Source organism: Colobus angolensis, unplaced genomic scaffold (assembly GCF_000951035.1).
Source record: "Colobus angolensis palliatus isolate OR3802 unplaced genomic scaffold, Cang.pa_1.0 Scaffold129, whole genome shotgun sequence".
NCBI lineage: Eukaryota > Metazoa > Chordata > Mammalia > Primates > Cercopithecidae > Colobus > Colobus angolensis.
In genome coordinates, this window is record NW_012114141.1 from 1,140,575 (window position 1) to 1,168,441 (window position 27,867).

At 38.5% G+C, this 27,867-nt stretch overlaps 1 protein-coding gene across 3 annotated transcripts in view; it reads right to left on the reverse strand.

Moving 5' to 3' along the window:
- The window catches only part of NEK11 (NIMA-related kinase 11), a 339,525-nt gene that overhangs the window by 217,052 nt on the left and 94,606 nt on the right, over nt 1-27,867 (reverse strand). For all 3 annotated transcript variants that reach the window (XM_011933680.1, XM_011933679.1, XM_011933681.1), the window contains exons 7-9: nt 8,938-9,087; nt 8,766-8,844; nt 6,332-6,417 (exon numbers count right to left, since the gene is read on the reverse strand). In XM_011933680.1, the coding sequence (XP_011789070.1) occupies nt 6,332-6,417; nt 8,766-8,844; nt 8,938-9,087 (315 nt within the window). The remainder of the gene's footprint in view (nt 1-6,331; nt 6,418-8,765; nt 8,845-8,937; nt 9,088-27,867) is intronic.

Genomic DNA, 27,867 nt, shown 5'->3' on the forward strand with positions numbered 1-27,867 from the left:
TGTTATTTTTATGATTGTGTAGTATCCCATGGCACAAACGTACCACATTTTCTTTATCTAGTGTACCATTGATGGGCATTTAGGTTGATTCCACGTCTTTGCTATTGTGAACAATGCTGCAGTGAACATATGCGTGTATGTGTCTTTATGACAGAATGATTTATATTCCTTCAGGTATATATCCAGTAATGGGATTGCTGGGTCAAATGGTATTCTATTTTTAGGTCTTTAAGGAATTACCACACTGTTTCCCACAATGGTTGAAGTAATTTACACTTCCACCAATGGTGTATGAGTGTTCTTTCTCTCTGCAGCCTCCCCAGCATCTATTTTTTGACTTTTTTTTTTTTTTGAGACAGAGTCTCACTCTGTCACCAGGCTGGAGTGCAGTGGCGCGATTTCAGCTCACTGCAACCTCAGCCTCCTAGGTGCGTGCCACCACACCCAGTGAATTTTTGTATTTTTAGTAGAGACGGGGTTTCACCATGTTGGCCAGGATGGTCTCGATCTCTCGACCTCATGATCCACCATTCTGTTTGGTGTAAAGTTTCTGAGAACTTGTCCTATGAATCTGGGTGCTCCTGTATTGGGTGCACATTTATTTTGGTAGTTAGATCTTCTTGTTGAATTGAACCCTTTACCATTATGTAATGCCCTTGTCTTTTCTGATTATTGTTGGTATAAAGTCTGTTTGGTTTGAAATCAGAATAGCAACCCCTGCTTTTTTCTATTTTCCATTTGCTTGGTAGATTTTTCTCCATCCTTTACTTTGAGCCTATGTGTGCCATTGCATGTGAGATGCTCTTAAAGACAGCATATAGTTGGGCCTTGCTTCTTTATCCGACTCTACACAGTGCCTTTTAATTGTGGCATTTGGTCTGTTTACATTCAAGGTCAGTATTGATCTGCATGGATTTAATCCTGTCATCACAATGTTATCTGGTTATTATGCAGACTTGTTTGTATGGTTGCTCTATAGTGTCACTTATAGTCTGTGTACTTCAGTGTATACCGGTAGTGGCTGGTAATGGTCTTTCCTTTCTATATTTAGTGCTTCCTTCAGGAGGTCTTATAAGGCAGGTCTGGTAGTAACAAATTCCCTCAGTATTTGCTCATCTGAAAAGGATCTTATTTCTCCTTCGCTTATGAAGCTTAGTTTGGCCAGATATGAAATTCTTGGTTGGAATTTCTTTTCTTTAAGAATGTTGAATGTTGGCCCCCAGTCTCTTCTGGCTTGTAAGGTTTCAGCTGAGAGATCTTTTGTTAGTTTGATGGGCTTCCCTTTGTATGTGACCTGACCTTTCTCTCCAACTGCCTTTAACATTTTTTCTTTCATTTTGACCTTGGAAAACCTGATGATTATGTGTCCTGGGGATGATCTTCTTGTGAAGTATCTTACTGAGGCTCTTTGCATTTTCTGAATTTGAGTGTTGGCCTCTTTAGCTAGGTTGGGGAAGTTCTCATGGATGAAATTTCTATGTTTCTATGTAACATATTTCTATGTTTTCCAAGTTGCTTCAATTTTCCCCACCTCTTTCAGGGACATGATTTGATCTCTTTTACACAATCCCGTATTTCTTGCAGATTTTGTTCATTCCTTTTTCTCTATTTTTCCCTGTCTTATTTCAGAAAACCAGTCTTCAAGCTCTGAGATTCTTTCTTCAGCTAGGTGCATTCTGATAGTAATACTAGAGGTTGCAGGGGTTTTTTTTGGTTTTGTTTTGTTTTTTTTTTTTTTGAGATGGAGTCTCACTCCATCATTTAGTCTGAAGTGCAATGGTGCTATCTCAGCTCACTGAAACCTCCGCCTCCCAGGTCAAGCAATTCTCCTGCCACAGCCTCCTTGGTAACTGGGATTACAGGCACATACCACTACACCTGGCTAATTTTTGTAGAGATGGGGTTTCGCCATGTTGGCCAGGCTGGTCTCGAACTCCTGACCTCAAATGATCCACCCACTTCAGCCTCCCAAACTGCTGGGATTACAGGCATGAGCCACTGTGACTGGCCTGAAATTCTTATGGTGTGATTTTCAGCTCAGTCGGGTCAGTTACATTCTTTTCTATACTGGCTATTTCGTCTGTCAGCTCCTGTATCATTTTATTATGTTTCTTAGCTTCCTTGGATTGTGTTTCAATGTGCTCCTGCATCTCAATGATCTTCATTCCTATTAATATACAGAATTCTATTTCTGTCATTTCAGCCTTCTCAGTCTGGCTTAGAACTCTTGCTATAGAGGTACTGTGGTCACCTGGAGGAAAAAAGGCAGTCTGGTTTTTTGAGTTCTCGAAGTTCTTGCACTGGCTCTTTCTCATCTTTGTGGGCTGAAGTTCCTTCAATCTTTGAAGTTTTTTTCCTTTTATTCTATTTGATAACTTTGACAGTTTGATTTTGGTATAAGATGGATTCAGTAGACTGGCTTTGTTTCTGGAAAATTTTAGGCAGCCAGTGCTCAGCTCCCAGCTCCTGGGCTGTGTGCTCTAACTCTGGGAGACTTGTATTGAGCCCCAACTTTGCTCTCTGGCTCCTCAAGGTAGTCAACTCATTGCACTGGGGGGCCCAATTTGCTCCTGGACAGCTGGTCACTACACTCTGATGGGTGGTGCCAGCCAAAGCATTTTGTAGGATGGTGGCAGCAGGATCCATCCTTGCTTGCATGTGCCAGCAGCGGCAGTGGTGGTGGAGTGGCAGTGTGGAGGGGTGCATGCTTGTCAGCTGTGGAAGGGTGCTAGCAGGTGTCAGGGTGCCTGTCTCCCTGTGGGCGTTCACAGCAGCAGCAGAAGCAGAATGGCTCAGGGAGCTGGGTCCCTCCCCTGGCAACTGTGCATGTGGTCCTATTGGTGGTGGTGCTAGCACAAGGTGCAGCACTGGTGGGCATAGGTCTGTGTGCAATCTCTGTGCATGTCGACATGCACAGAGGTAGGAGTGCATGTCAGGGCAGGGAAGGGTCCGCTGTTCTCTGCACCTAGTTTCACTCTAGCAGCAGTGTTGGTACAGGGGCATGGTGCTGGCAGGGCCAGGGCTGGCTGTCTTTGTGCCGCCAAGGCTCTGACTGCAATGGCAGGGGAGGTGAGGTGGGATACACTCCCGTCAGCAGCAGTAGCAGGGCACATGCATGTTGGCAGGGCAGGAAAGTCAAAATCTGCCCATGTATATACATGGCAGAAAAGCAACATGGGGAGGGGTGTGGCTGTGAGCCTGGGGAAGCTGCAGTTAGGGGAAGGAGTAGGTCTCCCCACTGGATCTCTCCTCCAGTCAGGCATGATTCCTCAGCAGTACAGGAGCTATGATGTAGACCCCAAGGGTACCCGCAGCTGCACTGCAAGCAGGCATGGTCAGGCTGGGCCTCAGGGGAGGCTAGAAGATCAAGGGGTGCTCAGGTCAGATCAGCCTCCTCTGATGGGCAAGACTGCCTGCAGAGTTCAGGTCTGACAGTTCCCCTGGGTCTAAAATCTCCCATGGGAGCAAGTCAAGCCTAGGGGGATGGTCTCCCTGGCCATGCTCTGCTGCAGACACTCAAGCACCAAACCCTCTGGGCTCCACATCGGCTGGTGTACTGCCCCTACCACTTCTCTAAGCAGCTCTCCCTACCAACTCAAGTGTCCCTGGTGGTCAAGGGGTCTCCTCCATCTGGAATTCCAGAGGCCTGTGGCAAGAGTAGGTTGCTCCCTGCCAGTTCAACTCACCCATTCCCCCAGCGTCACTGGAGACCAGGAATGGGTCCTGGTGCACAGGTGTACAGTGGCCCCATGCAGGATTCCCAACTTCCTCCCCCTTCAGCCCAGCTTCTGTGCCTTCTCTCCAGCCACTCTCAGTTGTTCCCTCTGAAGATCTGTTAGGAGTGTGCCAGTAGCCCTGGTCCCTCAGCGGCAGCTGTTCCACCTGGCTGCACCTAGTTGGGCATCTTGTCCCCTACCTCATGCTAAATTTTATTGTCTATGTCTTCTATTCCAGGCTTAATACAGTAGATATTTTTGTTGTAGCATGGTGTCATGGTTAATTGCACAGATTAATAACACACTCTGGGTTCAAGAATACACAAACTTTTTCCCACTGCCCAGACTGTAATGGACAATGTCTACACTCCCAGGGTCAACACAAGGTTTAGGATAGTGAGATACCTCAGGCGCAAAATCTAAGGGGGCACCAAAAAATTCAGTAACCAAGATAATTTTAATGAAAATTATTTTTAAAAAATCAAAGTTAATTTCAAAAAGTTATAAAAGTTATAGCAAACTTTTAAGGACAGGATCCAACCCTGAACTTATACAATTCCACCTCACTTTCCTCACCCTGATCCTGGCCCTGCTGGACCCTGTCTTTAAACTTTTAATAATATTTTGTTACCAGGGATTTTAAGCATTAATTTGGAGTTTTACAATATTGCATTAAAATTTGATCTTGATTATGAGTTTTTGGTGTCCCATTGAAATTTTGCCACAGGGTCAAGGGCCTCCCTTGCCTTATCCTGGTCCCAGCAGATCCCTGTGAATACCTTTAGACTTTTTTTTTGTGGAATGTTCACAGCCTCTTCAGTGTTTTTGATCCCAAAATCAGCACATAAACCTCTTTCGATGTATGATTAATGTTAAGCATGTTTCTTTAACTGAAAAAGAGGCTAAATAATCACATTGGCTAACATTTTAGCAGGTAATAACCCCATGCTTATAAGCACTTTACATGAATTAACTCACTTAAATGCAGAGCAACTCTGTGAAGTAGGTACTTTTTTTATAGTCATAGAGAGGTTAAGTAACTTGTCCAAAGTAATATAGAGTATTACCTGGGAGCTAGAATTTGAATTGAGAGAGTGTTATTAATCTGTGTAACCACTACACCATGCCACAGCAAAAAATATTTACTGTATTAAGCCTGGAATAGAAGACATGGTCAATACAATTTAGCATGAGGGAGGGGGCAAGACGGCCGACGAGAGGCAGCCAGGTGGACAGGGATGACTGGCACACGTCTAAAAATCTTCAGAGGGAAGGCACATTGAAAGAACTCCAACCACATTCTCAGTGGCATTTGCTTCTCTTCCTGACTTGGTTTGGGCCCAATACTATAGAAGACCTTCTGCACTCCACTCTTTCCTTGACAAACACTATGAGAAAACTGTAATGGCCTCTGAGGACAGTTCTAATACCTCTCTGACACCATCCAGACCACAGACTCCAGAGGACATTCAATTTTCAGGAATATACATCTCTTATTTTGTCAGACCAATGGATCTCCTTGAAACATAGTCATAGATCTCAAAAATAGCAGTGACCATCTGAAGTCAATATTTCATAATGTAAAATACCCTCCAAAAACTGGATTCTAGAACACTGTTAATTGTAAACAGTGTCAGTTTTATAACTGCAGTACAAAATGACAGACAAAACTAGTCCAGTATTTAAAAAATATCTACTACTCTCATATCTCTAGTTAATAAAATACAATTGGAAATTTCAATGTTTCTTGAAATAGCAGATAATAAACCATAAAAACAAGGTTATTAGGAACATGCCTAAAAATTTACCCCCTGTGGTATGTAGTGTATCTTAACTGGAGATCATGCAAATTTCCTCAGTTTGAAAGTGAAGATGGAAAGCAAACATGGTGGAGCTGAGAAACATTGGACTGGGTGTTAGAGGAGCATATTTGTGCTAGAGCAGCCTATTGAGGGCTTCTGTTTTCACCCCACTGTCCTGCACACCTCTTGTATACTACAGTCGTTCATGACTGTACAATTATGCAAAAACTCAAAACATAAGAACCTAGTATTCTGGGTTCTTGCAAGTTATAGAACAAAAATTTTGAACGAGGTAGGAGAGAGAAGTTAGATCAGGAAATAATTATGTGTCTTTGGGAAATACATTGTTTAGTTCTTATATGAAGGAATGTATATTTCAAGAAAGTGAATTTCGGCTTATTTTCAGTTGTCCCAGGACTTCACAATGTTCTCTTGTCAATAGATACTCTGCCAGTTCACATTAAACAAACAACATGTGAAAGCCATTTATGGTTATTATGGAAGGCTCATTAGCATAAATGTTACTAAATATTTGGGATATTAACTTCTCTATATCCTTGCAAGGCAACTGCAGAGCTACCCTGCAGATTTGTAAGCTGTGCAGTGGTTTAAACTTTTATGATTTCAATTTGCCACCACCTGGGGTAAAGGGCTTTGGAACACCAAGTTCCTGAAGCTCCTTAATTTCTTGGCAAGACTTAAGTGAATTCTAGGATACTCCATGCAGTCAGTTTAGTGCTAATAGATTTTTAAAGACAAATGCATTCAACATTTACACTCGATGGGCTTTTTAAAAACAAAGTAATTACTTACACGGCATTAATTATACGAGCAGCCTCCTTCTGACAATCCAAATTCTTGTCTTCCAGAGCCATTTCTGAATGTCTACACATTAGGTGCTGCAAAAAAGATCAACAACCCTGACATACCTTAAAGGCTCCTCTTTCGGGATGAAAGGGAATAAATCACCAAGTATCTTTTCAGATTTGGGGTACTTTTGACCATGGCAGGGAGCCTGAGAACAAAGCATGCTATTTTTTCCTGGGTCCCATAAAATTACATAGTAGCTTTTCCAAGAAGGTTTTGCAGGGTCAGGCTCCTGCCTGTCTCTCCAGCTTCATCTTGCACTGCTTGCTCTCTCACTCCCTTTTGCCAATCATGGGCAGGCCTACTTTCAGCTACAAGAAGACACAAGTTTTTTCCAACCTCCCAGACTGTAGAGGACAGTATCTACACCCCCAGGGCCAGTGCAAGGTTTAGGCAAGTGAGATACCTCAGGTGCAAAATCTAAGAGGACACCAAGAAACTCAGTAACCAAGATAAATAATTTTAATGAACATTATTGTTAAAAATCAAAATTAATGTCAAAAAACTATAAAGAATACAATAGCAAAACTTTAAGGACAGGATCCAACCCTGAACTTACACAGTTCCACCTCACTTGCCTCACTCTAATCCTGGCCCTGCTGGATCCTGTCTCTAAACTGTTAATATCTTGTTACCTGGGATTTTAAGCATTAATCTGGATTTTTAAAATATTACCTTTAAAATATTATGAGTTTTTAGTGTCCCCTTAAATTTTGCCCCAGAGTCAAGGGGCTCACTTGCCTCATCTTGGTCCCAGCAGATCCCTGTGAATACCTTTTGACCCTTTTTATTTTTTTTGAATGCTCACAGCCTCTTCAGTGTGTTTTTGATCCCCACAACCAGCATATGAGGCTCTTTTTCAGAGGACCACCTGCAGGTTCTACTGGATCCCATTTGGCCTTCATAGAAGGAGAGATGGAAGTACCAGGAAACCTAAGCCTGCCCCCCTCTCTCCTGTCCTGCCTTCCCCATGACCGCATGGGCTTCCGTGAGAGCATATGCTTGCATAAGAAGCCTCCCATCTGTATCTACCTCCAAGGCACAACATAATCAGGACCTTTGTGCCTGCTATTCCCTGTGATTCGAACACTGTTTCTGAGGCTCTTTACATGGCTGGTTGCTTCCCATTGGCTCGCTGGTAAAGAAATGTCAAGTACTCCTTTGACCACCAAAGCCCTTCCTTTCTCCCTTATTTTTACAGTATCCTGTTTGTTTATTATACTTTCTTCCTAGTGCTAGGCATATACATATGTTACTTACATCCTTATTTTTTCTTGGTTATTGGCTTCTCTCACTAGTCAAACTTCAAAAGGACAGGAAACATACCTGTTCCTTTCATTTTGGCATCCCCTGGTGTCAGCACAGTGCCCAGCACTCAACTAATAAGTACATATCATTTATCACCTTTGCTTCCTTTGGATTTGGAACATGCCCCACTGATGAAAAGGTATGCACAGTTTTTAAGATGGATGACCATTTTGTGATTCTTCTTAAAGTTACGCATAAAATTACAGAGGAAACTTGCCTCAGGGATTTGTACTGTAAAACCCTGAGAAGTTAAAAACAAACAAACAAACAAAAGCCCTCTTTAGAGGGGACCATTTGCTGCTTTCTTAATACCTGAGACACGGCCTCTATATCACATTTCCTAATTTACAAGAAAACAAAATAAACTTAGCTAATCATTAAAAAGTAGTATTGAGATATATAATAAAGTATTGGAATTATAAATGCTCAATGATAATCCTAGATTTTAGTATTCTCTGTTAGTATATTCTTGTCCTTGCAGGGATATAGTTACAAAGTGTTTGGGTAAGATCTGTCAACAGGGCTCCAAGGACGGATGTTGAGTTTTGGCATAAAATCAGAACCCTCACTTCTCATTTTCAATGGCACTAGGGAATGGGAGTTCACACACACCTTATTTTGGAAAGAGATTGTCCTGACTACTAGTTTTCTCAGCTTTTTAAAATATGTATTTATTTATTTATTTTTGAGACAGAGTCTCACTCTGTCACCAGGCTGGAGTGCAGTGGCACAATCTCGGCTCACTGTAACCTCTCCCTCCTGGGTTCAAGTGATTCTCCTGCCTCAGCCTCCTGAGTAGCTGGGACTACAGACACGCACCACCATGCCCAGCTATTTTATTTTATTTTTTTTGTATTTTTAGTAGAGACGGGGTTTTACTACGTTGGCCAGGATGGTCTCGAACTCTTGACCTTGTGATCTGTCCGCCTCAGCCTCTCAGCTTCTTTTTGACCTTTTTCCTCCTTTCTGGTTGATTCTTACTGCATCGTATCCCCTCTGCATATCTTCAAGTCATGGAATGTGTATACAAATGTTAATACCTGTTTCGCAGAATCCCTTTCATTTTAAATACCTGTAGCTGCTCATCAATGTAAGGGATTTTTAAAATTTCGATAGCAGATGGTCTTAATGAAGGATTCTTGTTCAACATGCTGTAATGTTTAAAAAGAAAATTATTTTTCAAATGAACTAAAATAAAAGTACAATTTTCAACTATTTCTGTGACAACATATTTATTTCTATACCTTTCCATGATGGCATTTAGTTCTTTTGGATATCTCTCAGGGAGAGAAGGTGTGTCACCTTCAACAATTTTTAAAACAATGGATAAGAAATTGGAGCCAGCGAATGCATGATTCATGCAGCACATCTCATATAAAATGCATGCCAGTGACCTGAAAACAAAGTCAAAGAATTTAAACAAGGAACAAATATCCTATTTTAAATTTTTTCATCATACAAAACCTCAGATGTGTTGGGGCACTGGCTGTGAGGCACAAACATGCAATCAGTACTTGACTTAAAAACTGCAGTTTCATACTGTTTTTTTCCATTTAAATACATGTTTACCAAAAAAAAAAAAAAGTGAAAGAATAAAGCACAAAAGTAAGTCTGAATAACAGCTTTTTTATCAAAGAATAAGCAGACCAAGAGTTAACAACATGCCCACACATAATAAAGATTCTAAGTATTTGATCAATGTAAGGATTTTTTGAATTAGCCTTTAATAAATAAAATGCAGCTGAAGATTATCTTCCTAAGGCAGTTTGATAATTTCATATATGCAAAATATAATTTTAATTTAGCAGCCTAACCTTCCCTTTATTGTGTATCCAAGCATTTTTAAAAGGAAACTGGCATTATTTGTTATTCTCTGAATATAATCCATTTGCAAGTGGGATGGAAGAGCAGCTACTTGAAGCCCACATTAAAATGTATAATTCTCCTATGGTGAGTATGAAACAGAATATTAAAATTCTAGATAAGTCCAACACTGATTTGGATTAACCATGCAAATCAATAACCTCTAAACCAGCAGGAAAATACTTTAAATAACTCTACATCATAAAAAAAAAAAAAACTGAAAGAGAAATTCCTGTCTGAGCTTAGTATTAAGAAATAATAGCACTTCTCCTGAATAATGAATTATTTTTATCTTATGGACATTATGAATTATGTAACTGTCCAGGTTTTCCTTTTCATGTTAGTCAGTTGAAAGATAAGAAATAAACTTGTGATTGACCTTGTGTAAGTTACATTTTATGTAACTTTTAACAAAGTCCTTAACACAACAAAGGATAGACAGAAATACATACATTAATAATATCATTGAACTATTTTGTGGGTGTTCATGAAAATATGCATTTGTAAGAGAATTTTGGATACATACACTGAGAATATTTCTGTTCCAGTAAATAATAACACTAAAAATTTCCAACTGAGCTGATTGGTACTTTACATTTTACAAAGCACTGACAATATCTCAACAGTCCCTCATAACTTCCCAGTGAAATAGAGTAGAGCCCATGTAATATTTTTCCCATTTTATAGATAAAAAATTGGCTCAGAAAACTTAAATGACTTGGCCAAGGTCATATAGGTAGTAAATGGTAGAACTGACTCTTGAATTAAGGCATTTATCTTTCAAAATCCTAGACTGTTTCCATCAAAGAATGCTAGAAAGAAGGGGGAGATATTAGAACAAAGTGCATGAAATCAACTAGAATACCAATATCAATGTAAATATTAAAAATGATGAAAATTGCTTGAAAATCAATAAATTTTTCATCTATCTGAAAGACTATTAAATGGCATCTGGTTAGATTTCTATACCCAGAAAAAACATTCCTTCAAATTAAGATGAAATAAAGATGTTTTTAGCCAAGCAAAAACAGAGATTTCATTATCAGCAGGAAAGCATTTCTTAAATCCTAGACATAAATTTTTCTAAAGAAGAAAAATGATCCAGACAAAAACAATGAGAACAAGAAGAAAAAAAGAGCACCAAAGAAGTAATTTTGTTAATATGCATAAATGAATACTAACTCTACAAAATAAAATTAACAATATCTTGTGGTGTTTAAAAATTATGTAGGCTAAAAATTCATGACAAAATTAAGGCAAATGACACAAGAGGGAAAAGATTCCAATTAAAAAACTAAATTATCAGACTGGAAAAATAAAAGGTATATTCTGCTCACAAAACAAACTTTAAATGTAGGAACACAGAGAGGCTGATAGAAAAACCATACAAACACCAAAATGGCAAGAAACACGACTAAGATTAAGATGGTGGATCAATAAAACAAGCAAACCACCAGGAATATAAAACAATTCTAAATCTGTATACACCCAATAATGTGTGTGTGTGTGTGTGCACGCGCATCATGTGTGTGTGTGCGTGTGTGTGTATGAAGCAAGAACTGACAAAATTAAAAAAATCAATCGAGATAGAAAAAATCTACATGATGACAAAATTGACACAATTGGCAAGTTGATGTAAATGCAACCAACAATAACAGAATTCAATTTTTTTTCAAGGGCACAGGGAACATTTACCAAAATTAACAATTTACACAGGGCCATAAAGCAAGCCTTAACAGTTTTTAAGGACTGAAATCTTCAAAGCCTGACCACAGTAAAATTGTGCTAGACATGAATAACAGAGCCATAGAAAAAAAGAGATGATTGAAAAACCATAAAATTTCCAACTGCTTGAAAACTAAGAAATACACATCTAAATAATCCTTAGGTCAAACAAGAAATTAAAAAACACTTTTAATGGAATGCTAACAAAGATACCAAATATCAACACATTGAATGCAGTTAAGGTGCTTACAGCAAAATTCAAAGTATTAAATGCATATATTACAAAAAAAAGCTTAAAATCTATCATATAAGTCAACTTGAGAAACTAAAAAAACAGCAAATCACACCAAAGAAAGTTTAAGGAAATAAATTTTAAAAGAGAAGAAATTAATGAAATAGAAATAAACAATAGAAACAAAGTCAGTGACGACTAATACATTTAATAGATCTCTAGCAAGGCTGATCAAGACAATCAGAAAAAACACAGATTAACAATAACACAAATAGAAAAGGGTGCAACACTATAGACTCTATAGATATTAGAAAGTATTAAGATGACATTATAAACATGCTTTTTTCCAATAAATTTGACAATATGGATAAAATTAACAGTCTTCTAAGAACACAACTTACTGACACAAGAAGAAAAAGATAATCTGAATAGTTTTTTATCTATTAAACAGAGATAATTTCTTATTTAAGGTAATAAAACTCAAAGCAGAATTACCATTTGACCCAGCAATCCCATTACTGGGTATATACCCAGAGGAATGTAAATCATTCTACTATAAAAACACATGCATGCATATGTTCATTGCAGCATTGTTCACAATAGCAAAGATATGGAATCAACCTCAATGCCCGTCAATGGTAGACTGGATAAAGAAAATGTGGTACACATAAATGATGGAATATTATGCAGCCATAAAAAGAATGAGATCATGTCCTTTGCAGCAACATGGATCAACCTGGAGGCAAACTAACAGAGGCACAGAAAACCAAATACTGCATTTTCTCACTTATAAGTGGGAGCTAAACATTGACTACATGTGAATGCAAAGAAGGGAACAAAAAACACTGGGGCCTACTTGAGGGTAGAGGGAGATGAGGAGGTTGAGGAACTCAAAAATAAAAGTAAAGAGGCAGTTGCTGTAACAAACTATAAACAAACAAATAAAGGTTTAAACACAAAAAATACAGTTAACGATAATTTATTATGTATTTCAAAATAGTTAGAAGATTTGGAATGTTCCCAACACAAAGAAATGATAAATGTTTGAAGCAATGAATATCTCAATAACCTAGATTTGATCATTATGCATTGTAAGCTTGTATCAATATACCACATGTGCCCCATAAACATGTACAACTATTATGTATGCATAAAAATTTTTTTAATAAAAAAAACTGCCTATTATGTACTATGCTTAACACCTGGGTAATGACATAATCTCTACACCAAGCCCATGTGACATAATTTTTATATATATATATATAAAACAAACCTGCACATGTGCCCCTGAACCTAAAATAAAAGTTTAAAATAATAATAAATGAGATAGACAACAGAAGTATCCCCTGACCCTCTATCTCAAAAGTAAATATTATAAAGCAATCCTTGTAAGAACAGGAGCTATATTTGTTTGGCTTTGTTTTTGCCTACCCATGTATTTTCAGCACAACAACAGAATAGTGGCTAGCTTTATCTTCTCAATAGAGATATTTGTTGAATACAGAAAAATAAAACAAAATAATAAAAAGCTCTTGCAAAGAAAAACTCCAGGACCAGATGGCTTTACTGATAAATTCTTCCAAACACTTAAGAAATAAATAACAATAATCTTACTCAACCTCTGCATTTTGTAAGACCAGGACAAGTTTGATACTAAAATATAATAAGGATATTATAGGAAAGGAAAATTACAAGCAAATGTTTTCATGAATGTTGATTCAAATAACCCACATTTACACACACATATTAGCAAATGGAATACAATGACATATTAAAAAGATAATACATCATGACCACGTAGATTTTATTTCAGAAATACAGAGTTGACTTAATATATGAAAATAAATAAATCAAAATATATCTCATTATAGAAAAAAGTTGAAAACCCATATCACCATCTTGATTGATGCAAAAAAGCATTTTATAAAATTCAAAATGTATTGTATTTTTAAAAAGAAGAAAACTCCTAGCACACCAGATATAGGAGGGAACTTCCTTAATCTGATTTTTTGAAGCTTAAAAATATATAGTAAACATGACGCTTATTGGTGAAATATTGAAAGTTTCTGAGATTAGGAACAAAATAAGAATGTCTACTATCATCACTTCTATTCAACACTATAACAAAGGTGCTGCCCAAAGCAATAGTGCCAGAAAAAGTAAATTTTAAAAAAAATTTATAAAGATTAGTAAAGAAAACATTAGACTATCATTAATCATGTCAACACGATTGTGTACAGCAAAAATTCCAAAGACCTAACAAACTGTTAGACTTAACCAGGGAATTATGCAAGACTGCTGAATACAAAGCCCTTCATTTCTATAAACTTGCACAAATACACACTTAAAGTGGCCCATGAAATACCAACCAAAATCCTAGCAGACATTTTGGCAGGACCTGACAAGCAGATTCTAAAATTTATATGGAAATACAAAGGGACCTGAATAGCCACGGCAATTAAACAAGAACAAATTTAGAAGTTTGTATGACCAAATATCAAGATTTATTATAAAGTTATATTGCTTATATTATAAAGTTATATTACCTATGAAAGTGTAGTATTGGCAAAGACGAAAAAATATATACCAATGAAATAAAATAGAGGGCTCAAAAACAGATTCACACATATTTAATCACTTGATTAACGCAAAAATAAACTGCACTCCATGGTCGAGGAAAATATGGCTTTTTCAACAAATTATGCTGGGCCAATTGAATATTCATATAGAAAAAATTTTACTTGGATTTCTGTCTCATACCATGTGGCCACATACACACATAGATCAATTATAGATAGATGTTACTGTGAAAGATAGAATCAAATTGAGTCGGCTTTAAAAGAAAACAGGGCCGGGCGCGGTGGCTCAAGCCTGTAATCCCAGCACTTTGGGAGGCCGAGACGGGCGGATCACGAGGTCAGGAGATCGAGACCATCCTGGCTAACACGGTGAAACCCCGTCTCTACTAAAAATACAAAAAAAAAAAAAACTAGCCGGGCGAGGTGGCAGGCGCCTGTAGTCCCAGCTACTCGGGAGGCTGAGGCAGGAGAATGGCTAAACCCAGGAGGCGGAGCTTGCAATGAGCTGAGATCTGGCCACTGCATTCCAGTCTGGGCGACAGAGCAAGACTCCGCCTCAAAAAAAAAAAAAAAAAAAAAGCAGGAGAAGATAGAATCAACTGAGTAGGCTTTTAAAAGAAAACAAGAGACTACCTTCATGATCTTGGAATAGGCAAAGATTTCTTAAACAAGACACAAAAGGCACTAGTGATAAAGTTATGAACTTATAAAATGAACTTTATTAAAATTACAAACTTCTATTCATAAAAAGACATCATTAGGAGAGTGAAAAGGAAGACACATAGTGTAAGAAAATATCTGCAACTCAAGTATTCATCAGACTACCAAAATATGGATAAAATTAATTAAAACTTCTATAAATCAATAAGAAAAATGAGAGAATCCAATAGAAAAATGGGCAAAAGACTTAACAAACACTCAATGGCCAAAAGTCACGAGAAGACGCCCAACATTTTTAGTCATCAGAAAAGTGCAAATTAAAACCACTGTATCCTACCACTACATGCTACACACTCATCAGAATGGCTAAAAAGAAAAAGACAGACAATACCAAGTCAGTACTTTTTAACTATGAAAAAAAGAAGTTTCCTTAGGAAAACAAGAGGGGCTAAATATCACTAAAAAAATATAATCATCAAGTTGAACCAAATACTTTTACTAATGTAGAATGTGTAAAATATTTATGTTATGAATTGCCACAATATACTTAGTTATGTCCCCATAGAAGAATCTATAATTCAAACTGCAAGAATGTCCTCTTATACAGAATAGAAGAGTTACAAGAGACTATAAACATTTGCTCATTTCAAACTCTGGTTTTATCAGTGAGAAAACCAAAGCTGAGAGAGAGGAAGTAATTTGCCCAGAAAGATACCATGTCAGATCAGCTCATGTTGGTATTGGTATTAGTTCTCATCCAATACTTTTTAAAATTTCAAAGTTACATTGACCGCATTCTGTTATATAGCCTAATACACACATAATAATCTGAAAACTGAAAGAAATCAAATTTGCAAGTCCAAGTAACAGAAGGCTAGCAATCACTCAGCACCTACATACTCTCTTCTGATGATTTATGCTCACCTCACATAGGCTCAGGATTCCCCAATATTCTCTGCTTGAGGAGAATATTAGAAACAGAACAAGCTAGACAACCTTTCCTGGCCTGGGCATATCTGAAGGGTTGTATGGGAGCAACAACCCCTGATCCAGAACATTTTAAAGTGTCTTGGAAGCAGCTATTTGATTGTCTCCACCAATAATACAAATGGTAACAACAATAATGATAATAAGAGTAATAACGAATATGATAGCTGGAATGTTAATAGTGTTTACTATGAGCCAGGCCCTCTTCTATGTGTTCCTTTCATATTTTAACTCATTGACTTACCCTCACAACAATCCTAATGAGGTAGGAACTATTATTATCATTCCCATTTTTTAGATGAGAAAACCATAAGATTAGGTAATTGTTCAAGGTTCCATATTGAGTAGGTCAAAAGGCTGGGATTGTAGGCCAGGCTATCCGGCTCTAGAGACACAGACTCTCTATGCTATCCTGCTTCTGGATCTTGCACCAATCAGAGCATTTTGGATCACGAAAGGCTCTCTTGAGTTGGAAATCATGGCTAGCCCTGACACAGCCTTTTAAGCAGGGGCTGATTTCCCAAGGTAATTTCAGGTTCTATATAGAATCTTAATTCACTTTTAAAAATCACTGGGGCCTTAGACAACAAGCTATGCAGGGCATCACATCATGGCAAATATAGGGCACACAGACAATGAGACCTTCTGTGGAAAAAGGAAGGCAGACAAGTTTGGTTTTGTCATTTCGTTGCTTGGAAGGAAAGAGGGCTTAGTGGTCTATTAACAGTGAATTGATCACCAAGTCAAATTCTGGTTTGATGGAGATGTAACTCTACTTTGATAAATTTATTAAGGTTATAAAAAGATGTGGTAGGCCAGGCACAGTGGCTCACACCTGTAATCTCAGTGACTTGGGAGGCTATGGTGGGGCAATGAGTTGAGGCCAGGAGTTTAAGACCAGCCTGGGCAACACAGCAAGACCCCATCTCTACAAAAAATAAAAATATATTAACTGAGTATGGTAGTCCACACCTGTATTCCTAGCTACTCCAGAGGCTGGGGTGGGAGGATCACTTGAGCCCAGGAGTTTGAGGTTACAGTGAGGTATGATTGCACAACTGCACTCCAGCCTAGGCAACAGAGTGAGACCATCTCTAAAAATAAATAAAAATAAAAAAGATATGCAATTATCTGGCTAAAGAAACTATGGAACAATTAGATCTACAGGCTAACTTAGTAATCAATTAATTCTGATATAAGACTACAGTACTCTCTGTTTTAGAAATCCTCTCAGTATGCAGTGCAATTACCTTTTTCACTTTGATGACTAATATTTGCTTGCACTCTAGCACATAGAGAAGACTTCATTTATCAGTTAGTAACCTGTGGAAACAGACCTGCTATAGTGGTCCCAGTGTACCTACCCCTGGAATGGGCGCCAGTAACCGAAACTTGGACCAACTGATTACAGAAACTACCTTGATACTCAAAGGTAAAAGATTTTTGGTTACCTACCGTATCTCAGAGCCTCTGTCAGTGTTTCCCAAACTTTAACATACATGCAAATCACTTAGGGGTTTTGTTAAATACATATGGTAGGTAACCAAAATACATATGGTGACTATACTTCTATGTACCAAGTGTTTTTTTTTTTTTCTAGTTTCCAACCAGACATTTCCATATAGGAATCATCTAAAACTCTTCACTTCCATCCTTTTAAAATAATTTTCTTTTATTTGACTCCCAGGTCTTCAATCTGCTGATACAAAAGTAGATTGGGGGTGGGGGAGAGCTGAAATAAACAAGCGAGACGTGTATTTTACTTAGAAGTCTATGATTTGCATTCCTTTCTTTTTCCAAAATACAGACAACTTTGAAGAGATAAGCAAATAAATCCCTGAGGGAGTGAATACAAGCAATGAAAAAGAAGGCTGGGATCAGGTGTCTGTGAAGCAAATTACACCTGAACTCCATAAACTTACCATCTGTCCAAGTTGAACAACTTGTCCAGAACTACTGAGAAAATTTCTGAAGCACAGGTTGATTGACAATAAATCACAAATGTAACTCAGGCTTTGTCTTGTCTTAAGGTAACTAAATTCACGCTTCAAAATCTGCCAGACTGTGCAAAGGCAGGCCTGCCCCAGGGCAATGCATGGCTCTAGTTGGTTAGGAAGTTTTGTTGATCTTCTAGATAATGTTTTTATTTGATGTAACTGAGGAGCATCCTGATATATTCATCTAGAAAAGAGTAATCAGTTCAATCTACGGAAAGAGTAATAGAAATGTAAAACAAGAGTAGTGGGTTTTGCTTTAGTGTGTATCACCCTAAATGAAAGTCTTTACTTAGGTAGAATTGAGTATTAATCTAAATTCAATCTAAATATAATGAAATGAAAATAAACATAACGAAAAACATTGGGCTGCTTGAAGTAATAGTACTTAAGAAACAATATTATATAGCAATTGCTTATGAATAACCTACCATATCTCAGAACCTCTATCAGTGTTTCCCAAACTTTAACATATATGCGAATCACTTAGGGGTTTTGTTAAAATGCTGATTCCAAGCATTTGGGGGGAAACAGTATATACAGTGGAAGCATAGTTTTTAGATCTTTCTTGAATCCACATATGAAAACAGAGCAGCTACAGAACAAAACTCAAAATCCATGAATAATATTTATTATAATTTATAATAAAGTCAGGTGATAAGGTGTCCCCTTGAACCTCACAGTGCAAGTGAAGGAACACAAACCACATAGCTACATGACTGGCATAGTATTAGCATCCCTGTGAGAAGAAGCAGAGGGAAGCAATGGAGTGATCAAGGGACATGACAACAGAAGAACCTCAAACTATCCACAGTGGGCCAATCTAAGCATAACAATTAAACCCAGCAGGGGTTCTGCCCAATCCAAAAGCAGGATGAATGCAAGAAATCCCAAGATAAGGCTTAAAGCAGCTGGAGTAAAATAGTTCAGGGCTGTCCAAAAGAATTTATTGAGGCCGGGCGCAGGGGCTCAAGCCTGTAATCCCAGCACTTTGGGAGGCTGAGATGCGCGGATCACGAGGTCAGGAGATCAAGACCATCCTGGCGAAAACGGTGAAACCCCGTCTCTACTAAAAAAAAAAAAAAATTAGCTGGGCGAGGTGGCGGGCACCTGTAATCCCAGCTACTTGGGAGGCTGAGGCAGGAGAATGGCTTGAACCCGGGAGGCGGAGCTTGCAGTGAGCTGAGATCCGGCCACTGCACTCCAGCCTGGGCGACAGAGCGAGACTCCGTCTCAAAAAAAAAAAAAAAAGAATTTATTGAACTCATGGAAATGTTCTTATTTCTACAAACAATAGCCACCAGCCACATTTGGCTTTTGAGCACTGAAAATGTGGCTAGCGTGACTGATGAACTGAATTTTTTAAAGAATATTTAAAAAGAAAAGTGAACTCATTTCTTTTATCATATTCTAATATACTGTCACATTTTAGGGAAGACGACCCATAAAATTATAGACAAAACAAGGTTTGGGTGCATTTTCTCCTGTTCATACCAGCTCTTTCTAATTACTTTCCTCCACAACTGAGCTTTACAATGTTTCAAAGAAGATTATCAAATCTCTCTCCACTATAGTGGTCCCATAGTCCTCCATATCATAAGAATGTGGCTAATGGAGGAAAAAGATCAAAACTAGTGAGTGAGGAGGACAAAGAGACCACAGGGTAGCAGAAGAGAAAAACTGACCAAAAGTCAAAGCTTCTTTGCATCTTTGGCTGTTCTTGAGGTCACAGTTACAGATTCTATGCAAACCATACAACTTGGGAAAGGATGTGGACAGTGTTCGAATTGGGGTAGGGAGGTAGGTTGGCAATGTAAACAATGATCAAAGCATCCTTACATTACCAACGGTTATTCACTCAGCCACTCCATCAAGACTGAATATGGCAACAGCCAGCACTGCTCATGGGGCATCAACTGCTTCATACTTTGACCGAATTGCTATGTTCCAACTGCTTTAATAATTTTATATCGTCTCTGGAGGCTCTTTTATGTTGGACAGAACATTAAAAGTAGTAGAACGTGCCAGGTTAATAGAAGACCTACCTATCTTCCTCCTCTGGTCTTCACCAATCTTCTCCCTCCTGTCAGTTTTCTATAGCCCAGCTGGCATCATAATAAGACTGATTCCCCTGGTAGATTGACTATTCTTTGCAAATATTATTTTTCCCTGCCCCCATGGGGGGAATTGGCACAGGACTTGCTTCAGTCAATGGAATATGGGTGGATATGAAGTGTGTCACAACTAACTGAGTGGAGGATCTAAAGGCAGATATATGCTCTCTCTCTAGCACTGTATTGTCCATGTTAGCTCAGAGCATAACCCATGTCCTGGCACTGGGAAAACCATGGATCAGAGCAGGACTGAAACTTGGAACAGAAACTCAGTTAATCTGCAGTCCTCATGTAATGCCAAAAATAAATATATGAAGTAACTGAGAATTTTTTGGAGTTCTTTGTTACAGCAGCAAAGCTGACGGATACATCATTCCTCTGCTTAACAGCCTTTAGCAGTTTCTTATACTCCAGAAGAGTACAAGCTTCTTATCATAATTACATGGGTCATTCACCATCTGACCCCTGCCCACCCTTCAGTCAAATGTACCAACACTCCCCTCCTTGCCACACACACACTTTGTCCTACAGCTAATCAGAAGACCCTGAGCTTTCTCACGCTTCCATGTCCTTTCATACCTTTTCTCAGAGTCTTTCAGGAGTCAGAGAAGGTCCAAGTCATTTGTAACTACTTTTAAATTCCCAGTATATTTTTTAAATGAATAAATACCACAATAAAAGTTTCAAAATTGGAGGTATATCTGAAATTTTGGCATTAAATAAATAAACACCTTTAACATATACCACCTCATTTGGAGATAACTTTAAACACATACATTTGAAGCCCTTTGTGAATGAGAAGGCCCTGGCCAAATGGTTCTTCTGGCCAGCCACTTTCTTTCCCTACATAGTTCCCTCCCTCTTCTCCCAGTGGGCACCCCTCATTTTTGGTCATTGACATTGGGTCTTTTTACCTGAAATACATTTGCCAAACTCTTATCCATTTTTTCCCCATCCTGAGCAGGAATCATGCACTCTCTAAGACTGTAGCTGATGCTCTCTACCCCTATCCCCAGCTGTCAATCACTCTCCGCTTTATACATCAGAATATGTATTGTACTATAACAGTATACAGCAATTTGTTTATATGTTTATCATTCCTTTGAGGACAGAAACCTTGATGTCTTCACGTCTCTTCCTTTCTACAAATACTACCCTAGGGGCAAGAAAGAGTAAGGCTAAAGGTATGAGCTGTTCTGGTACACCACCTTTCTGAGATAGGAGGGGAAGCCCTAATTTACAAATTTCCATGGTATAAATACCATGGTTGTTTTCAAGTTACTAATGTGACATCAGTGAACACTGACTTGAGAAGAATTGTAGATAATTGGGTCTTATGAGCTGGTATGAACTCCAGCATACCACTGAATCATGGGAGTGATAGAAAGATAAGGCTGGAGTCAGATGGTCCAGTGCTGGGGAAGATGTTGGGGTGGGGGTTGGGAGAAAGAAGGCGAGGTCAGGAGGAGTGAAAGAAGAGTTCTGAGGCACATGGAAAAGTTGCTGGTCTGGAAGTTCTCAGCTGTGGTCCATGTTCTTGGGTTCTACCCACCAAACAGACCAGCAAGTAGAGTGCCAGATTGCTCTCCTGGCACAAGCCTCTTCTCTTAAGCAATTTATTGAGCCTTTTGACATAAAGAAAACGAACACTGCCAGATTGTCATATGGAGGCCTAGATTAGAGGCTACTTCTCAACTCCTGCCTGCTGCTCTCCTGATGAAGTCCTGTTCCAGTCACCACTGCTGCATAAAAAACCACCCCAAACCTTAGTACCTTAAAACAACAATAATCAGTCGTTTTGATCATGAATCTTTTTGGTCAGAGACTGACAGGGAAGCCTTGAATCTACTCCCCATAGCATCTGCTGGTGATGTTCAACTGAGCTTAAGGATCCACTTCCAAGATGGTTCATGCACATGACTGGCCAATCGATGTTGGCTATCAGCTGGAAGCTCAGTGGGGGTAAAGATCAAAGGCCTTGATTCCTCTCAATGTGGCCCTCTCCATGTTGACCTCTCAATGTGCCACTCAGGCTTCCTCACAACAGGGTAGTTGGGTTCCAAGAACAAGAATTTCAAGAGAACCAAGCAAAATCTATGTTGCTTTTATTATCTAGATTCAGAAGTCACATAGCATCAATTTTGCCATAATCACAGCCTTACCCAAAGTAAAGGTGAGTGAGGGAATACAGACCCCAACTCTCAATAAGAGTGTGTCAACATCACATTATAAAAAGAACATGTGAGAAGTGATATGTTATGACGGCCATTTTCGGAAAATACAATCTGCCACATGCCCCTATGGATCATGGGACATTTTACCTTATGCTCCCATCCAAAGAGGTCTCTTTCCTCAGAAACCCAGGCCCTGCCCAGGCTCTCATGGGCAAACTCTTTCCTCGCCCCTGATGCTCCTTGCTACAAAGTGCCCAATCCTGGAATTTGAAAGATTCAACCCCAATTTGACTTCCTATAGAAAGACTAGTCTCAACTAGGGATTCCAAGACTTAAATTTAAAAAGCAACTTAAACAATGAAGTGTGGTGATAAGATTTAATACTTGCCAAATAAATTTGCATGTTTGAAATAAGAACTTGTTAACACAAGTAAATTTTTCTTTTAGTAAGAGGAATGAAAGAAAATTCTGAGCTAAGCCTCCCTCTCCAAGTCTCCCACAGAATTAACAAAACAAGAGTATATAAATTTGTCACATCATTTATTAATGACTTAAACCTGCTTGGTCTTCTATAATCTTCTTGTACTTATATATTAATATCTTTTTCTAGATTCAGGAAGTTCTCTGTTATTATTCCTTTTAATAAACTTCTTACTCCTATTTCTTTCTCCACTTCCTCTTTAAGGCCAGTAACTCTTAGACTTGCCTTTTGAAGCTATTTTCCAGATCTTGCAGGTGGGCTTCATTCTTTTTTTTTTCTTTTTTCTCTTATCTCAGAGCTCTGCGTATTTTCCAATATCCTGTCTTCAAGCTTACTAATTATTTCTTCTATTTGATCAATTATGCCATTAAGAGACGCTGATGCATTCTCCAGTCAATTGGATTTCTCAAGTCCAGAACTTCTGCTTGATTCTTTTTAATTATTTCACTGTCTTTGTTAAATTTATCTGATAGAATTCTGAATTCCTTCTCTGTGTTATCTTGAATTTTGTTGAGTTTCCTCAAAACAGCTATTTTGAATTATCTGTCTGAAAGGTTGCATTTCTCTGTTTCTCCAGGATTGGTGCCTAGTGCCTTATTTAGTTTGTTAGGTAAAGTCATGTTTTCCTGGTTGGTCTTGACACTTGTGAATGTTCATCAGTGCCTGGGCATTGAAGAGTTAGGTATTTATTGTAGTATTGACCGTCTGGGCTTGTTTGTACCCATCCTTCTTAGGAAGGCTTTCCAGGTATTTGAAAATACTTGGGTGTTGTGATCTAAGCTACATTTGCATTGGGGCTACCCCAAGCCAGTAACACTGTAGTTCTTACAGACTTGTAGAGGTACCACACCTTGGTGGTCTTAGATAACATGCAGAATAATTCTTTGGATTACAAGCCAAAGGACTCTTGTTCTCTTTGCTTACTTTCTCCCAAACAAATGGAGTCTCTGTATTGAGTTGCCTGGAACTGAAGGTAAGGTGACACAAGCACTCCTTTGGTCAACACTACCTGAAGCCAGCAAGGCACCCTGTAACCACTTCCTGTTACCTATGTTCACTCAAGGCCCTGGGGCTCTACAATCAGCAGATGATGAAGCCAGCCAGGTCTGTGTCCTTCCCTTGAGGGGTGTGAGTTTCCTAGGTCCTGGGCAGGTCCAGAGATGCTCTCCCGGAGCCAGGGACTAGAGTTAAAAACCTTAGAAATCTGCATGGTGTTCTATTCTACTGTGGCTGTGCTGGCACTCAAGCCATATGACACAGTCCTTCCCACTCTTCCCTCCCCTTTCTATGTGCAGAAGAGCTTCACTCCATGGCCACCACCACTACAGGCCTATAGGGAATATTCCCAGGCTACCACTGATGCTCAATTAAGGCCTAAGGACTCTTCCTTCAGCTTGTGGTGAATACCACCAGGCCTGGAACTCATCCCTCAGGGCAGTGGCTCCCCTCTGGCCCAGGGAAGGTCCAGAAATGCTATCCAAGAGCTAAGACATGGAATCAGGGACTCCAAGATCTCACTTGGTCCTCTACACCACTGTGGTTGAGCTGTTACCTGGTTTTTGGTTCTTATGAAGGTGATTCCTCTGTGTAGACAGTTGTAAAACTTGGTCTTCCTCAAAGGATAAATGCTTGAGGGGAAGGATACCACATTTACCATGATGTGATTATTCTGAATTGCATCCCTATATCAAAATATTTCATGTACCCCATAAATATATACATCTACTGTGTACCCACAAGAATTAAAAATTTAAATTTTTTTAAAACCTAGTGTTCCTGGGGAGGGCCATGATCAGTGGGGTCCTTTTCAGCCATCTTGTACTGTCACTCCTCCATCAATATCAATTTAACAAGGATTTATTAGCTATGTTATTAACCTTTTTAAAATTCATCAGGCCAAATTAGTACTATCTACAGAGTTTGTATCAACCATTTCATTCTAGTCATTGAAAAAAAATATATTAATGCTCAAATATACTTCACCTGACTGCAATGTTTTCTTATCCAAGCTTCTATTGGATGAAAAAACTGACACCAGTGCTTATTCCCTAGGAAAGCACTCCCTAGTCAATAGCTTCCTTCTGAACCCATATAAGAACTTTCCAGGCCATGGGCAATGAAAAAAAATGAATCCTTTTGCTCCAGAGCTTTCTTCACTAAGAGGGAGCTGATGAAGCTGTTGGCTGCCAGCTACTAGATGGCCCCATTTTAGTTACAGGAAATGCTGCCAAGTTGGACTGTATTTCTCAAAAAAAATAGGCTGTTGTACCCATCCCTTCCCTGACCATCCTGGAAATGTTCTTCTGTGAGAATACTTTCTTGGTCCTGGCAGGTCAGGCAGGTGCTGGTTCTTCTCTGTTTTCTTCTACCCACAGCTAATCCTTGTCTGATACTTCGGCCGCAAGATCATGAGAGCCTGAGTCCAATGTTGGGCATGAACTAGACTCCTTCTCTGTCCGCTACCCAACCAACCTCCACACCAAATCTCTGAGAAAAACCCTGAGAGCTTCATAGTACACTCTGGATGTTGCCACTATTCCCACCACTGTTCCCTTTACTTAAATCACTCAAAGAATATGGGGGCTACAAGATCAAAGAGCCATCTGGTTGGCTTCTCACAACAAAGTACACAAGACCAACAGTGAAATATTGTTTTCTTTCTGTTTAATTGCAGTACCATTATTCAAATAATGTTGTCCTTTATTTGTTTCTCTTACCAAAATAACATACTCTAACTGTTCATAGTTTAAATCAATTTAATGAGCTGGCCTAGGAACCCAACTCATATTTGTATTTCTCCTGTGAGTATAAGAGTATTCAACAATTGCTTATACAAATCAGCTGTGATCAAAGCACTGTCCTCAGTAAACCTAATTATCCTAACTTTGCAAATCACTTTATAAACTTTTGGAACCTAACTCACTTTTAGGAGAAGGACTTCCTGTATGAATGCTATAAATAAATGAAGCCGGAAAAGTTTAACAGATTTCAGAATGAAGATAATGTTACATATGAGCAAACATTAACAGATGAAAACATAATTACTATTAGGCCAATTCTCCTTTAAGCAAATTCTCCTTTAAGCATTATAAATATACTATGTACAGCTATTAGTGCTAAAATAAAACACTTGTCAATTATTCATAAGTGTTTCCAATCCTAAAAAAAAATCCACAATAAACAGATGCTACACACTGAGATTCAGAGACAGGTTCTCGACCTCATTCCATCTAATTTTTCTAGGAATGTCTACTAAAGATTACTCATCACATGTATGTATCTGCCACTATAATTAATAGTTCTCTTATTCTTCCCATTTTAGGTTTGGCAATAGAAATTTCATTACCAGATAAGCCCAATTTGGTTCTGATACAACCAAGGTAATTACTAAATCCATAATAAGGTGGTTACTTGGGGTCAGGATGATGATGAATCCTAAGCTTGTACTTGCTGAAAAGTTAATAATCTCTTCAAGGAGAGCTAACCTAAAGCTCAGAGAAACACATTAAAATCCTTCAGCATTTGTTATATTTTGGAGGTTTTGGTTGGTTTTTTTTTTCTTTAGTCAGACATTTTTGTAATCCTAAACTACAGCAATACTGTCTGATATCCCATAATTCTCCACTATAGTAATAGTAACAGCAGGAGCAATTTTTTTAAAAAAGAAATAACACTGACATAACTGAGACAAATACTCTATGCTTTCCTTTCCTCTCCATGGGTTCTTTGCTTTCATCTTCTAGGAGACATTCATCTGATCTGGAAAGCAGATACAGATGCCCGTCAAAAGGAGCCAGGTTTGTTACATATAATTCCAAAAACTTAAATGATAGGCTTTGTAAATTAATTTACTCTTAATTCAGATGACATAACATAATATCTTTCTGAGATACTATATAACCTTAAACTATAAAGAGATATATTTGAGTCTATTTAAAAATGTCTATAATATTAATTTTTAAAATTAGATGTAAAGAGATATATAGGTACATAATTGAAATTCAATCTGAAGCAAAGCCCGAAATTGATTTCTCAAACTAGAGAAAGGGACTCCAAAAGAAGCAAGATTTCTCCTGATAGGTAGGAATCCTATCACTTTTGCTTTATACCTAAGGGATGTTACATAGTTCTGGGCAAATAGTAGAAGTTCAATAAAGCAAAATTTAAAGGAACTCATTAGTTATTCCTCTAAAAATACCTTTGTGATGTTTGGTTCTGTTTGGTTTGGGTTTTCCTTTTCTTTTGGATGTGGTAGTTAAGCGGGTTAGAAGGAAAGAAGAGAGAAGATGATAGGTGAATTGGAAAAGACCTCCAGGGCAGAAGTAAGCCAATGATTAAAAAAAAAAAAAAAACTGTCAATAATTTAGAAATGAACAATTGCAAGACTGAATGGAAAGGACAGGATTTGTGGGGAACTGCCATACCTAGACCTAATCTTGACAATGTTCTCTCCCATTTGGTAGGCACGAGAACAAGGAACAGATAACGACCCTTGTGAAAATCCTAAGCAATATCCCCTGTTGTGGTTCACTTTCCCCTAACCAGAGAAAACGTAATTTTCTACTTTGTCTTCTTTAGAAGAGTGAAGTGAGCACATCTTTTGCACCGCTTATCTTTGAAAGCTCAGAACTATTTATGTTGATTTGTATACAATTATTTACTTAATTAACTAGCCCTCAGCTAGATTGTTCTTTCAGTCCTTAACAAGCAGCAAAGTATGTTAAGATTCCTCTTCAAAGGAAAAGAAATAGGACCTATTGCTTACACTAGAATATACTGAACACAGTTTTCCACATGGCTTCTGCAGTGAGATTTCACCTAGTTCCATAACAAGGAAGGAGAAATTACTTTGATACAAGAGCTCAGAGAAACTGAGACATCACAGATGTATCTATCACTGAAAATCCAGAAATTTTAAAATTTAGTTTATCCTAGTCCAGGCACAGTGGCTGACACCTGTAATCCCAGTACTTTGGGAGGCTGAGCCGGGCAGATCATGACCGCAGGAGATTGAGACCATCCTGGCTAACACAGTGAAACCCTATTTCTACTAAAAATACAAAAAAATTAGCCGGGCATGGTGGCGGGCACCTGTAGTCCCAGCTACTTGGGAGGCTGAGGCAGGAGAATTGCTTCAACCCAAGAGGTGGAGGTTGCAGTAAGCCGAGATCATGCCACTGCACTCCAGCCTGGGCGACAGAGCAAGAATCGGTCTCAAAAAAAAAAAGAAAAAAAAAAAAAAGTTTGTCCTTAAAGCCAGTATCTTTAGTAAAATTCTTAAAAGTAACAAAAAGAAAAAATATATAGAAAATCTGTACATTCCCCACAGAGATTGAAGTTAATCTTAAAATAGAATAAGGACAGT